The following is a 14,408-nucleotide window of genomic DNA, read 5'->3' as shown; positions in this document are numbered from 1 at the left end:
TCCCGTTTACAAGTCCCAGTATCAAGCGCTGGACATCTTTAAAAGGAATCATAAACCACATCATTTCACTTAATCCTCATGGCAATTCTGTTAAGTAGCCGTTCTCATTTTCCTCTTCATTCTCTAAATGGGGCGATGGAAGCAGGAAGATGAAATAAGGCCCCAGAGCCAGAAAGCTGCAGCAAAGAGGTCAGAAGCCAGCACCTGTCCAGCCAGAGCCGAGCGAGGAGGCAAGAGTCCCTTAAACCGGCAGACTGGTGCAATCTGGCGGTGAAGCTGGGAGCGTGTGGGGGCGGGCGGTGCCGCGTCTACCGTCCCTCGCGGAGCCCGCGGGGCGCCCCGGTCCGGCCCCCGGGCCCTGCTCCCGGCCCTGCTCCGGGCCGCGCGTGGCCCGGCGCCGCGAGCACCGCGGGCGCTCCTCTGCCGGCGCTGGACCCCGCCTTCTGCCCGCCGCGGCGCGCGCTCGCCTAGCGGGCGGGCACTCGCGCGCGCAGCGGTTGTGTTGCCTGCGAGTTTCCCAAGTTCACACAGGCCCTGGGTTGGCATGGCAACCAGGCAACCTGTTCCAGAGCCGCCTGCCTTCTCCGCACATGCCGCTGCCACCGCCGGAGCCGGGGCCAGAGCCTATCCCAGGATGCACCGCGCCAGCCCCGTCCCCAGTGGGCCGCCATGTTGTCGGAGTGAAAGGTAAGGGGGAGCGAGAGCGCCGGAGAGAGAAGATCGGGGGGCTGAAATCCATCTTCATCCTACCGCTCCGCCCGTGAGTATCCGCACCCCGCCGGCCCCAAACGCTGCTCCGGACCCCCAGCGAGCAGATTGTCCCTTTGTATTGGTGTTTGAGAGCGGTTGTGGGGGTGAGAAGGGCTTTGGAAAAGCCGCCCGGGGCCCTGGCTGAGGCTTCTCACTCGCTGTTCCTCGTACATGTTTTGGAGTCAGCAGCAAGGCCCCTATTGTTATCAAAGGAGGGAGGGGGTGGGGAGCGGGGTCGAAGCGAGGAAAATGCCGGGGGTTTAGGCCCGGGCCCAGGGCATAGACGTGCCTGTACATTTGTGCTCGGCCCCGTTGGAGCCCCCGAAGATTGATGTTGCCATTCGGGTTGCTTTTTTGATGGGTTTGCGAAGCCGCGAGTCTTCTGTGTGGCCATGAAGTGTAATTCTGGGCCACCCTGGATTTCTTCGACTTCTTGAGCTTCCGTGGCAGCGCCGAAGCAGGAGGAACAATAAATCGCTTTAGAAGCAGCCTTGGCCCATGTCTGCAGGCGAGACCCACCGTGGGGGAACTTTGCGAGCCTTAAATGTGGAGAAGTGGCGATCAGGAAGTTTCAGATCGCTTTTTAGTCTCCTGGGTGCTTGTGGCCTTTTGTTTCCGTGAGAGCTTGGGTTTTTGGTGGGTTCTTCCTCTTCGAGCCTCCCTGTGTTGGTGAGTGTCTGTCTTAACTCAAAGAGGGGCTCACCCCTCGGTACTAGGAAAACAGATACGCAGTATCAGAGAGTTTTAGTCCTCGCAGACGTTCTTGGTAAACAGACATCGTTTGGTATACTTGTCAGTACCACTCCCACGTCAAGTGAGAAATAAGCTCCTGTAACTTTTTCCCCCCTCGAGAGTCCCCCCCCCATACACCCCGACGCGCGCGTACACACACACACACACACACACACACACACACACACACGGGAGACGGGGAAGGTTTTATCCTCCTCATAACTTGAATTGTTACTCTTCATTGTCTAATTGAGAAAACACTGTTTATAGTTGTCGATACCCAATCCGTTCACTTCCCACTCTTCCTGGGATTAAGAATGAGAGTTTATGGAGGGTATTTTGGGGTTCTGTTTTAAAGTCAGTTACTTCTGAAACAATAGGCTTGTAGCTTTAGCTTTTTGTTTTAAGAAGCAGACAAAAACTCACCAAAGCAAGCCAAGATAATGTGGCTCCCAAAGCATTTTTCATAAACAAAATAAACATTTTGACTCATTGCTAATTTTAACTTTATAAAACACTCTTTGGGGCTGTTGATTGTTTATCTGGATCTTTGGGAAATACTCGCTGGATTTTGAACTTTGAATTAGTATTTCGCCTTAGCCACAATTGAATTCATTTTGTCCAAGGCCACAGCTTTTTGAAGTTGGGTTTGAAGTTTAGTTTGGGTTTGAGATGAACTGTTTTAAAGTAAATTTATGACCACAGATTTTCTTTTCAGTGTGGCAAAGAAATAAACACCTTTTAAACTAAGCATTTTAGTTAAAAGAAAGGTGAGTGGTGGAGAGATTAAACCGTGTTCCTTTGCTTAAGATAAAATCTATTAGTGATAGTCCAAAAAAAACTTTGAGGTAAACAGTTTGAAAACTTTAGAAGAGTAACTAGAATCAGCACTAATTTCTAGTTGCTTAAAATATTTTTATAATGTGCTGTTTGTAAAAACGTCACATTTCAAATGCTACTCATAACTTTTTAGTGGGCTTTGAGAGTTCTCTAAAAAGCATCAGAAATTTAAATGTTTTCTGATATTTAAGTGACTGATTTCTTAATTTTTGTGCTGTAGTTGCCAAGATATTACACAACTACCCAAGACACATGTTAATTGCTTAGGTATTTGCTCACTTTCAAACTGTCCCTTCTGCCAGGTTTTCTCTTGTTTGAGAAACTGCCTTGCCTCATTAGGTAAAGCAGGAAGTCTTAGGGCATACAGATAGCTTTACAAAAGCCAATTGTTTTGTTTGAACTTTTTATGGGAACTCCTCCCCCCCTTCCCAACCCCTAGTTAGACTGTAGTGGTGTTCTGTGAGTTTCAGAGGTAAACCTTTTTCATATGGAAATTCGTTGTTAGATAAGTATTGTGGCCAATCTTTTATTTCAGTAAAGATTGCATTTGCTATTTTAGGAATCCTCTTAGGGACTGGAGCTTCATTGCCTTAACTGGTGGTAACTGAATGCCTGGGGTCTCAGCATGGTGATTTGAAAATTACCAAAAAGTTTTATATCATTTTATTTTGATTAAAAAAAACTTGTGAGTCCTAGAGAAAGCATTTCTTCTATTTTCTAGATGGGGAAGCAGGCTCAGAGAGGTTACTAATTTAGTGGTAAAGCTTAGGTTTTGGGACTCCTGGCTTGCTCTAGAACAGACTGTTACATTGATATTCCCTTGTGGAAGAAAATGGAACTGGCTGCTATTGGTAATAAGAGGGCAATGACTTTGTATGGTGATGGATGGTAACTAGAATTGTGGTCATTTCAAGTGTATACAAATACCCAGTCATTATGTTGCACTCATGAAAACTAATACAATGTTATGTGTCAGTTATACCTCCATAAAAAAGGGCAATTAATTCTTTTGAAAATCAAACGGGAGGGTATTAGGCTGCTTGACACTTTGCAAAGACCTATGGTAAACGCAGCTATGACTTTTTGGATTTGGTACTTAAGCATGAATGATCCTATGCATGAACGCAGAAACTAGTCTAGAAAGCTAGACTACCCACTACCCTAGTAAGATTCTGATGGATTGGAATTGTTAACTGAAACTAGGCATTTCCAAATTAGGCTTTGAATAAATTACAGATTCCATTGTGTCTTTTTTTGGCTTCAAAACATGAATTGTGAGAAACAGTTCTTTATTAGGAGGCTTAATTCTATAAAGAAATAACTTAATAGATTCCTCATAAATCTTGGGAATCTGTTTTTGAAATGTTACAGTAGGGCTTCGTAGAGAGAGAAGGCATTTGTAGCAGTGGACTATTAAATTGATAGCCTTGAAACTAGGCTCCAGTGAGTATAGACAGGTGTAGTCTAATAGGTAACTGATTAATTACTTTGTAGCAATTTTTAAAGCACCCACAGGCTGTCAAATGTTCTATATTATGTATAAATGTAGCTTTTGATGTTACAAAATTTAAATAGTAACATTTCATAGTAACATTTTGGAGATTCTTTGTTCCAGAGAAGAGTAGTGGCTGCAAGTGAGAGAAATAGTTTCTGTGTTGATTTACTGGGAAGTAGCAAGAGGTTGATAGAAGAACTAAGTATGGGTTCAAGACAGATTTATTTATTTGTTAATTTTTAAGATTTTATTTTTTAAGTAATCTTCACATCCACCTTGGAGCTCCAGGCCGCAACCCCGAGACCAAGAGTTGCTCCATAGTGTGAGCCAGCCAGGCGCCCCCAGAACAGATTTAGGTTTGAATCCCTCCTGCACCTCACAAGCCAAATGGCCTTTGGCACGTCACATAACCTTAGCATTTTTATTTGTAAAGTAGGGCTGATAAGACATTGTCTGCAGTGTATTTGCCACACAATTGTATTGAGGTGTCTGTTTTTTTACATTGAGGCTTTCTACACCAGTAAAGTGTGTGAATTTGGTTGGTGTCATCCTGTTTATAATGAAGTAATGATGTGATTACAGTTGTGAATTATTGGTAAAAATTTTGACCCACCCCCCAACAGCCGCTAAAAAGGTTCAGGCTAAAAACATTCTGTTGCTGTTCTTGGTCGGGGGGCCTTAACTGTTTCTTCAAGGAGCATCCTGTGGGGGCACCTGGGTGGCTCAGCCTTTAAGCGTCTGCCTTCAGCTTGGGTCGTGATCCCAGGGTCCTGCTCGGTGAGAAGACTGCTTCTCCCTCTAACACTCCCCTTGCTTGTGTTCCCTCTCGCTGTCTCTCTCTGTCAAATAAATAAATACATAAAATCTTAAAAAAAAAGGAGCATCCTGTGAATATGTTGGACATTTTAAAGGATCTTTTCAAGTTTTAGACAGTCTCGAGTTATTGCTAATTATATGTGGAGTTTGGATTTTTGTTTGGTTTATTGGCTTATGTCTGCTCTACTTGTAAAGTGATATTTTATAGAGCTCTTGTTCATTTAAGAAGTATCTGCAAAATTGGCTTAAGGTGTAAGTAAGTTGGGTAGAGGAGCCATTGATTGGAGTCCAATTCTATATTGTTAGGTTTGGTAACAATATAAGCTTTCCTGAAGTTGCTGTATTGAATTCTGATCTCAGTACCTTGTCATATTGCCTGCCACCAACCAGCTACATTTATTTCCATACCTGCACATATTCAGCAACTTAAAAATAGATGTTTCAGTTTGGAAGATTGTGTATATATTATAAAACATTTAGCTGCTTGGTAGAAATTGGTTGTAGGTTTGGTATTGCAAAAGATAAGGGGCTCATATTTTTGTCTTGGTATATATCAAGTTATGTTTTAAAAAAATGCAAATTTTAAACATTTGTAACCTCTTCGTCCTTAGGTGCTGGTGGAATGAGCGTTGCATGTGTCTTGAAGAGAAAAGCAGTGCTTTGGCAGGACTCTTTCAGCCCCCACCTGAAACATCACCCTCAAGAACCAGCTAATCCCAACATGCCTGTTGTTTTGACATCTGGAACAGGGTCGCAAGCGCAGCCACAACCAGCTGCAAATCAGGCTCTTGCAGCTGGGACACACTCCAGCCCTGTCCCAGGATCCATAGGAGTTGCAGGCCGTTCCCAAGACGACGCTATGGTGGACTACTTCTTTCAGAGGCAGCATGGTGAGCAGCTTGGGGGAGGAGGCAGTGGTGGAGGCGGCTATAATAATAGCAAACATCGATGGCCTACTGGGGATAACATTCATGCAGAACATCAGGTAAAAAAAAGTTCACTATTTCAGCTTTGAAACTCTTTTATAATCTCTGTTCAATTAGGATATGTGCTTTCAGTGAATGTCTTTAAACGCCTAAATTGCTAATTTCATTTGGTCCAAACTTAAAGAGTCATTTGTTTTAAAGGATAAATGTTGTAATATTGTTACTGGGTCATTTATCATTCTGGTGCTAAATAGTAAACCACCAATTCATTTAAGAAAAGACAAGATTGTTTTAATGTGCATGTGCTACTTTTTCACATATCCTTTTTTTATTTTATTTTATTTTATTTTATTTTATTTTATTTGAGAGAGAGGGAGAGAGAGCAAGAGAGAGCGTGAGCAGTGGGAAGAAGGAGAGGGAGAAGTAGGCTCCCTGCCTAGGAATCATGACAGCTGAAGGCAGACACTTAACTGACTGAGCCACCCAGGAGCCCTTTATATATATACTCTTTAAACCAAGAATACTTTTTTCCCTTTGACATATATTCTGTTAAGAACTGTTTGGGCTTTTTACAGGCTGCATCCATATTTTCAGAGCGTTTCCTGTTGGGTGTGTGTGTCTTTTGTTTTTAAGATGTTAGAGTTGAAGGTACTAGGAAGTTGATAACAAATTAGCTGCTCAAGTGAAATTTATTTGAAATGGAACTGGTATATTTGATGTTTTGTGTCAGAGGAGTGATTGTGGCTTTTAGGTTTCAACCATCTTTGTCCTCTTGTTCTAAGCACTTGTTTCATTTGATTGACTTTAACATGCTTTTACTAATCTAAAACCACAGCTGGAATCACAGCATATTTTACCGAGAAGAGAGTTTTGCCTGATCTATGTTTCCTAACTTCCTCGTAGTGATGAAAGGATTAGGATGTTTTAATCAGGCTATTCTTTGACATAGGTTATAGGTTGAATTTGCAGAGGGTTCATTTTCTATCGTCAGTGTCTGAGTACTAGCTAGCAAAAAGAACGGACATCTTTCACTGGGTCTCTGGTGCTTCTGTTCTGCTTCAGAAATAAATCAGGTACGAGCACATTTGCAAATTTGAATTCTCAGTTGTGCTTTCCCTGACCCTTCCAAAAAAGGCAGTGTGTGTGCCATGGTTCTTTACCATAGTAGAAACGAAGAGGTGGAATTTACTTCTTATTCACGAGATTTATTGAGCACATTGATTATATATCTTTGGTTTATTGGAACAATCCTCAGCATTAGTGCTGCTTCATAAGAACCTACTATGTATATGTAGGTGATGGACGCTAAGAAGTTAGACGTAGGGGCCTTTTTATTTTTTTTAAGATTTATTTATTTATTTTGGAGAGAGTGAGTGAGGCGGGGCGGGGGTGGGTATAGGAAGGGGGGAGAGAATCCTAAGCAGATTCCATGCTGAGTGCAGAGCCTGATGTAGGGCTTGATCTCACGACCCTGAGATCCTGACCTTAGTTGAAACCAAGAGTTGGACACTCAACTGACTGTACCATCCAGGTGCCCCTAGGGGGCTTTTTATGCACTTAGGGCACATTGTCTTTTTTGTTTGTTTGTTTAAAGATTTTATGTATTTGTTTATTATTTTTTTAAATAATTAAAAAAATTTTTTTAAAGATTTTATTTATTTGAGAGAGAGAGAGCGAGAGAGGGATCACAAGCAGGGGGAGAGGGAGAAGCAGGTTTCCCACCAAGCAGGGAGCCTGATGTGGGGCTGGATCCCAGGACCCCGTGACCTGAGCCAAAGGCAGACACTTAACGACTGAGTCACCCAGGCGCCCCTATGTATTTACTTATTTAGAGAACAAGTTGGGGGGAGGGGCAAAGGGAGAGGGAGAGAAAGAATCTCAAGCAGTCTCTCTGCTGAGAATGGAGCCCAACACAGGGCTTGATCCCACAACCCTGAAATCATGACCTGAGCTGAAATCAGGAGTCCCATGTTTAACTGACAGAGCCACATAGTTGTCCCAGGGCACTTTTTATCTTTAAGGCACTGTATTTCTTTCCTGTTTGCCTGGAGTCTTGGGGGTGGGAATCAGATTTTATTCACCTCAATATCCCATTCCCTAGAATTTGGCCTATAATAGAGCTTCAGAGCAAATCTGTTAAACACATGAGTCCCTAATCCTTTGGGTTTAAAATAAAATTGGAGAAAAGGAATATTGTCATAAAGAGAAGGGCCTTGAATGCCAGGGCTAAAATTTATTAATTCAGTAGGCCACAGGGTTTTTGAATGTATATGTATGGCTTTTATCCAGTGGTGTTTGAGAAAATTGAGTTGGTAGTGAGAGATTGGAGTGGGTAAGGCTTGGTGTGAGCAATGAAAAAGAAGTTATGGGACTGAGAAATACAGAGCTTGGTGACTGAATTAGAAATCTTAGGTCCCTGGGAAAATGAAGTGATAGAGGAAAAGGAATAGAGAGGGTATCTGGTTTGGGGACAAGATAATTAAATTTGGTAAGGTATATGTTGGGTTTGAGATGTAGGCAGCTGTACATGTAGAGGGAGACCAAAGTAGAAGGTGTTTGGTTTGGATGGTATCTGTGGAGGAGCAAATGTGGAAGGCCTGTAATCTTTGCCTTATTTGGCTAAACATTGTTTAGAAATCATAAACATTGGTTTGAGAAATCTCTATTATAGATCTCGTGTTGGCTTTTCTAATGATAGGCTGTTGGGGAAAGCTTAAAGAAGAATCAGGGTGCTCGCCTGTCCTGTGCAAGGTGGGAAAATCAAACTCTGGGTCAGTTTTTGGTAGAGCTCTAAAATCTGGTTGTGCTGTGCAAGTCAGTAAGTGTTTATTGAAGGCTTAGTCTGGGCTGTGTCTTCTGCTGCGCCTTATCATAAGGAACCACATCTGACTTGTTGAGCAGTTTTATCTGGGCCAGTTAGCAAACTGGAGTCACTGTTAAATGGTAAAACCTGTTCCATACCCAGGGGCCTAAACCAGTGAACCAACTTGGAATTGGCACTCATCACAACACAGTTCTGTTGGGCCAGACCTGTGATATAATGAACAGCATTAGAGAAACTAAGGGTAGTTGCTATGTTGCATGTGTGGGCCACACACGGATTACCTCTTCTGCAGTCCTTATGGTGTGTTATAATTGACTGGTTTTGGTGTTGATCACATCTCTTGGTCTGAACTATTCCAGGGCAGAGACTGTTGTGTTTTTCATGCCCCTTTGTCAGGTGATGTCTGTAATTTTTGTGTTGACTGAATGAGGGAAGACCGTAAGCTCTTCAGATTTGTACTCGGGTACAGTGGTAGATCCTAGAGCTCAGCTGTCCTGCGGGGAAGCACATGGCAACAGGTGAGGCAGAGGTGAGTGTAGTGTAATTGAAGAGTGGAGGGGCTTATCTTTAAGTGAAGAATCACTGCCCTATCAGCCATTGTTACTGACTGGAGGAGTAAAAAGGTGTTTGATCTGTCAGATGGGAACCACTGATGGGGATAGAAACATTTATATTTTAGGCACATGGGCTATATTTCCTATATTAAGTCTCAGAACAATGCCATGGGGGAGGTAATACCATTTTTGAGAGATGAGCAGGTGAAGCTTAGTTACCAGGTAAACCTGGTTTTGAAATCAGGTCTCTGTGATTCCAGTTCCCATGCTCTCTGTTTCTGCTGCCCCCCCCCTTCCAGCCTTAAAAACTAAATCAAACAAAGTGATTGCAACAAAGTAGCACATTCTGAGGTCAGAGAATTAGTTGTCATATTTTGCTTGAATTTTAGAGATGATAAACTTGACAATACCGAGAAGAATACAAATAATGTTGACTTTTCTCCTAGAATTGCAAGAGTGCCTTTTTTCCACAAAGGCAGTAATGCAAAAGTCCATTTTTTTCCAGATTTTTTTTTTTTAGATGTGTATTTTGTAGTAACTGTGGGAAACATATCTGTATGAAGACAGAGTGACTCAATATAAAGTGATCTACTTGCCAGCACCTTCTGCCATAACCCTTGGGCTAGTAATTCCTGTTTGGTGGGCCTACTTCCTTAGCTTTTTTTTCTTTTTTTCCCCTTTGGAAGGCCTTTTGGCATAATGGAACAAAATTTAAGATCAAATTGGCCAAATGCTTTTAGCAATGAACAGGTGAAGTAAGAATATGACAGGCTTTTTATAGTCATTTCTCTCATTATTACTCTTGTTTATGAACAGTTTTTTTACACTTAAAAAAACCTTTTTTTTTTTCACCCTTTGAAGTTAGGATTTCCCTGCCTGATGTAGAAATTTTGTTGGTGTCTTGAGTTTTCCCCTCTTTTAATAATGAGCTCTTTAAGCTGTGCCTAAATATGTGTGTGTGTGTGTGTGTGTGTGTACATATATATGCCTTTTAAAAGTATTTAAGTTGTATTTTCAAAGTATAAACCTTAACAGATAATCATCATGAGGCTCTTTAAATAAAAACAGCATGAGAACATGTGTTGAGGTGATAGGCACTACTTTAAAAATCTTGCTAGCTTTATTTACAATTTAAAATAATTTTAAATATTTTAAAATTTATTTAAAATCAAATAATTTAAGTTTAAAAATTAAACTGTTTAAGTTATTTTTGTTTTTTATTTTTAAAAAATATATATATTTTTTGAGATTTATTTTTTTATTCATTTGAAAGAGAGATTGAGAGTGAGTGAGAAAGAGCATGAGCTGGGGGAGAGGCAGATGGAAAGGGAGAGGTAGACTCCCCGCCAAGCAGGGAGCCCAATGTGGGATTCGATTCCAGAACCCTGAGATCATGACCTGAGCCAACGGCAGATGCTTAACCGACTGAGCCACCCAGGTGCCCCAGTGTCACTTCTTTTAATACTTAAAATTATTGTGTTTGTTATAGTTAGAAACTTTAAAGCCTCATTTTTGGGCCAATTTGAAGTCTTTGGAGGAGAGTGAGGGAAAGCAGTCTCATGAATTTTTGTTTTTTTGGCCTGTAAAACTTACCCATAGTAAATAAGACAGTGGATATGGATCAGGATATTATAAAATACTAGAAAACACATCTTCCTATCTAAGTAAATAGTATCGTTTAAAAATCTTGCCTACAAAAAATTTGTGTATTTATTTTAACAGTCATTTTTATAACCTGAGAACTTTTATTTTGAATAGTGTTAAAGGTTTCATCATGCAAAACCCAAGGTCAAGTCTTTGACTTGTTGTGATTGTTTTATTATCTTATTGTGAAATGTTTTTTCTGTGAACTGATATGAGATAAAGTGGGTGATGAAATAGGGAAAAATTTTAAGGATCGACCAGTTGAACTCTGTGGCCTCTACTGATTTTTAAGGGGCAGAGGTAGGTAGCTCTGCTTTGGTGAAAGGAAATTAGAGGACAACTTCACAGATCTTTTTCATTTCTGCTAGTAGTTTATTGGCTCTAGGATAGATTAGTATCCACCACAGGGTTGACAGCCAGTGGGAGATGCTCTAGATAGCCAGGCAAAAGTCAGTGGATGAACCTTCTTTTTGTCTCTTTGTACTCCCATTTTCTTTCACTTGGTGGTGTCATCTTTTAGTGGTATCTTGACACCCACCTTTGATATGGCTGTCCTTACTCTCCAATGACTGTGAGTTAATCCTTACATTTGTAATTATTAAATACTGTGTTACACTGGGAGGGAGCCCAGGTATTCCCCGTACTGAAAATCTTGTCATTCCCTGGAGATTCTTTTCTCTTGTCCCTGCTTGAATGATTGTGTTAGACTATGAGCCTCTTACCTTCCTGGGTAGATTGCTTAGATGTTTCAGCATTTGGGCCATTGCCATTTGGTTAACATAATACTTTAAAGTTGAGTAGTCTGTGCTTTCGTATTTTGCTTTACACCCGTACTCCTGGAGCCTTTTTCATTATATTTGGAGTTCACAAAGACTTAATGTTACGTACTTGGTCAAAAGGATCATCAGCAGGCTTTCTTTGACTATAACTTATAGAACTGTTTTTCATTTTTAAGAGTAGGTTCCAGTATTAAAAAAAAAATAGCGTTCAGTCAGATGCTCTTCTCTAATACTGTGTGTTTTACTTGATCGTATGTGCTCCCTAAATGGCAACTTGCATTTATGATACGTCTTTGTTTCAGAAGGTGTTTGGTGTGGAATTAGGGGGGAAAAATTATAGGACAGGTGGTAATGAGATATAACAATGGGACAATAAGGGAATGTCAGAAAAATGGAGGGAGTAAATTTAGAATTTATAAATATGTACCAGAGGGATGGGTTATAGAATTTGCTCTTGGAGTCCCTGTGGCCAAAGAAGAGAGAAATGTGATGAATTATCAGATTCTTTTTTTTAATTTTTTATTTTTTGTTATGAGAATCTTAGAGAAAAACATCAGTTATTTAGGAAGAGGTGTGTTTTAGATTTCAGTTATGGATGTGTTTGATTCAAGTGCTTTGTAAGTAAAGTAATGTGATGATACTGTTTCTCAGCACACTTCTCTGTACTTGGAGAAGAGAGACACGTCTTTTGTGCATGTGTCTGTTTTCTCTCAGGCACAGTGTTGCTGAATACTTTCTGCAGGCTGAGCCTGATTACAGAGTTATGCTTTTGTATTGTGGGGGGGGGGGAAGTTCTGGCACTGCCGTAGAATCTATCTACCCTTGAAAAATGGCTTAACATTCATAGAGAAACATAGGACTGACAAATTAACACACTCCTGGGAGAGTGGTTAGTGCTGAAGATAGGGTAAAATAATTATTTATTTTTTTGTTGAGGGATTTCTGGTCCTCTTTGCTCTATTTTTTACGTTCAGTTTCTTCATTTTCTGGATATAGTAAGGAGACGTAATGAGAGTGGCTTCTGCTCATTGGACTGCTCTGGTGGTTTGCACCCTGCCTGCCATTGTAGTAAGGAGTGATGGTCAGTGATTGGCATTAGGCTGGGGAGTTTAATATTTGGAAATTTGACTAAAGAACTTGGGCCTGAAGGGTGTACATGGCATTGGTGATAAAACCTGCAGTTGAAGAGTTACTGGACCTTTTTCAGAGGAATGCTCTTCTATGTTTTTTTTTTTCATGTAATATTGTTGGAGAACTGTTGATTTCAAAGTGACTTAATCATGGTTTCAGAAGATTCAGCAGAGGTAGATTTGTCTATTTATTTCCTTTAGTAAGTGCTCTTTTATGGTTAAAGTGCCCTTCTTAGTGTTTTTATGAATCTTATCAGGAAAATTCTTAGATTTGTGGAAATCAAGAGCCCTAAAGATTTTTTTAAATAATTGCTTTATTGGTATATAATCATCCATTTAAAGTGTAGAGTTCAGTGGTTTCTTAGTATATTCAAAGAGTTGTCCAGCCATCATCACAGTTTTAGAATATTTTCATCACCCTGCAAAAAATATACCCAGTAGCATTCACTTTTTTTAAAAAGGTTTTTTTTTTTTAAAGATTTTATTTATTTATTTGACAGAGATAGAGACAGCCAGCGAGAGAGAGAACACAAGCAGGGGGAGTGGGAGAGGAAGAAGCAGGCTCCTAGCGGAGGACCCTGATGTGGGGCTTGATCCCAGAACACCAGGATCACGCCCTGAGCTGAAGGCAGACGCTTAACCACTGTGCCACCCAGGCGCCCCTTAAAAAGGTTTTATTCATTTTTTGAGAGAGAGTTGGGTGCACACGAGAGAGAATACGAGCAAGGAGAGGAGCAGAGGGGGACGTTCCCAAGCTGACTGACTCTGTGCTCAGCATGGAGCTGGACGTGGGACTCGATCTCACGACCCTAAGATCATGACCTGAGCTGAAATTAAGAGTCTGACGCTTAACCAGCTGAGCCACCCACGTGCCCCAGTAGCATTCACTTTCTAGTCCTCAGCAACCAGTAGTCTACTCTGTGTGGATTGGTCTATTCTGGACGCTTCATATAAATGGAGTCCTATCATACATAGTCCTTTGTGACTGGCTTCTTTCATTTAGCATCATGTTTTAAAGGTCTTTCTGTGTTATAGCATGTATCAGTACCTCATTTCTTTTTATTGCTGAGTAATAACCCATTATAGGTATATACCGCATTTTATTTATCCATTTATCGATTGATGGGCCTTTGGGTTGTTTCTACTTTTTGACTGTTATGAACAATACTGCTATGAATGTTCACATAGAAGTTTTTGTCTGGAGATATGCTTTCATTTCTTTCAGATACCTAAGGATTTTTAAAGGTACATAAGTCTCTATAGATATAAACACAATGGAAATTACTTCACTGGCGGCACTGCTTTGTATTTTTTATTTATTTTATTTTTACTTATTTACTTATTTTTAAGATGATTTTACCTTTTTAATAATTGGTTGAAACCCAGGATCTGAATCACAGATGTTTGGTGGCACTTTTCTGTAGGCTTAATTTTTTTTTTTTTAATGTAAGCTCTAGGCCCAGTGTGGGGCTCGAATTGATGACCCTGAGATCAAGAGTCAAGAGTTTCATGCTTTACCGACTGAGCCGGCCAGGCACTCTGTGTATTTTTTATTTTTTAAATTTTAATTTTTTATTGAAGTATAGCTGACATATTTTAGTTTCAGATGTACAACACAGTGAGTTGACACATAGATTATGAAATGATCACCACGATAAGTCTGGTTACCATTTGTTATCATGTAAACTTACACACTGTTATTCACTGTATTCTCTACACTGTACTTTACATCCCCATGACTTACTTGCAGCTGGAGGTTTGTACTTCTTAATCCCCATTACCTTTTTGCCCATTCCCCTGAGGGCCCCCCCCACCCCTGCAACTACGAGTTCTCTGTATTTATGAATCTGCTTTGTTTTGTTTGTTCAGTTGTTTTGTTTTTTAGGTTCCGTATATAAGTGAAATCATACTGTATTTG

General features: G+C 40.7%; 1 protein-coding gene across 13 annotated transcripts in view; it reads left to right on the top strand.

The window, feature by feature from the left end:
* Positions 1-634: 634 nt before the first annotated feature.
* PUM1 (pumilio RNA binding family member 1) overlaps positions 635-14,408 on the top strand; it is a 127,765-nt gene continuing 113,991 nt past the window's right edge. For 12 of the 13 annotated variants that reach the window (XM_040619158.1, XM_040619157.1, XM_040619155.1 and 9 more), the window contains exons 1-2: positions 635-760; positions 5,245-5,618. In XM_040619158.1, the coding sequence (XP_040475092.1) occupies positions 5,256-5,618 (363 nt within the window). In that variant the 5' untranslated portion in view covers positions 635-760; positions 5,245-5,255. Of the gene's footprint in view, positions 761-5,244; positions 5,619-14,408 lie in introns of those variants that run through there. The other variant, XM_040619156.1, reaches the window with a different exon arrangement.

The sequence above is a fragment of the Ursus maritimus genome, unplaced genomic scaffold, assembly GCF_017311325.1.
Source record: "Ursus maritimus isolate PB19 unplaced genomic scaffold, ASM1731132v1 scaffold_32, whole genome shotgun sequence".
NCBI classification, from domain to species: Eukaryota; Metazoa; Chordata; class Mammalia; order Carnivora; family Ursidae; genus Ursus; species Ursus maritimus.
The sequence above is the reverse complement of the archived record's forward strand: the minus strand, read 5'-3'. Positions and strand labels throughout refer to the sequence as shown.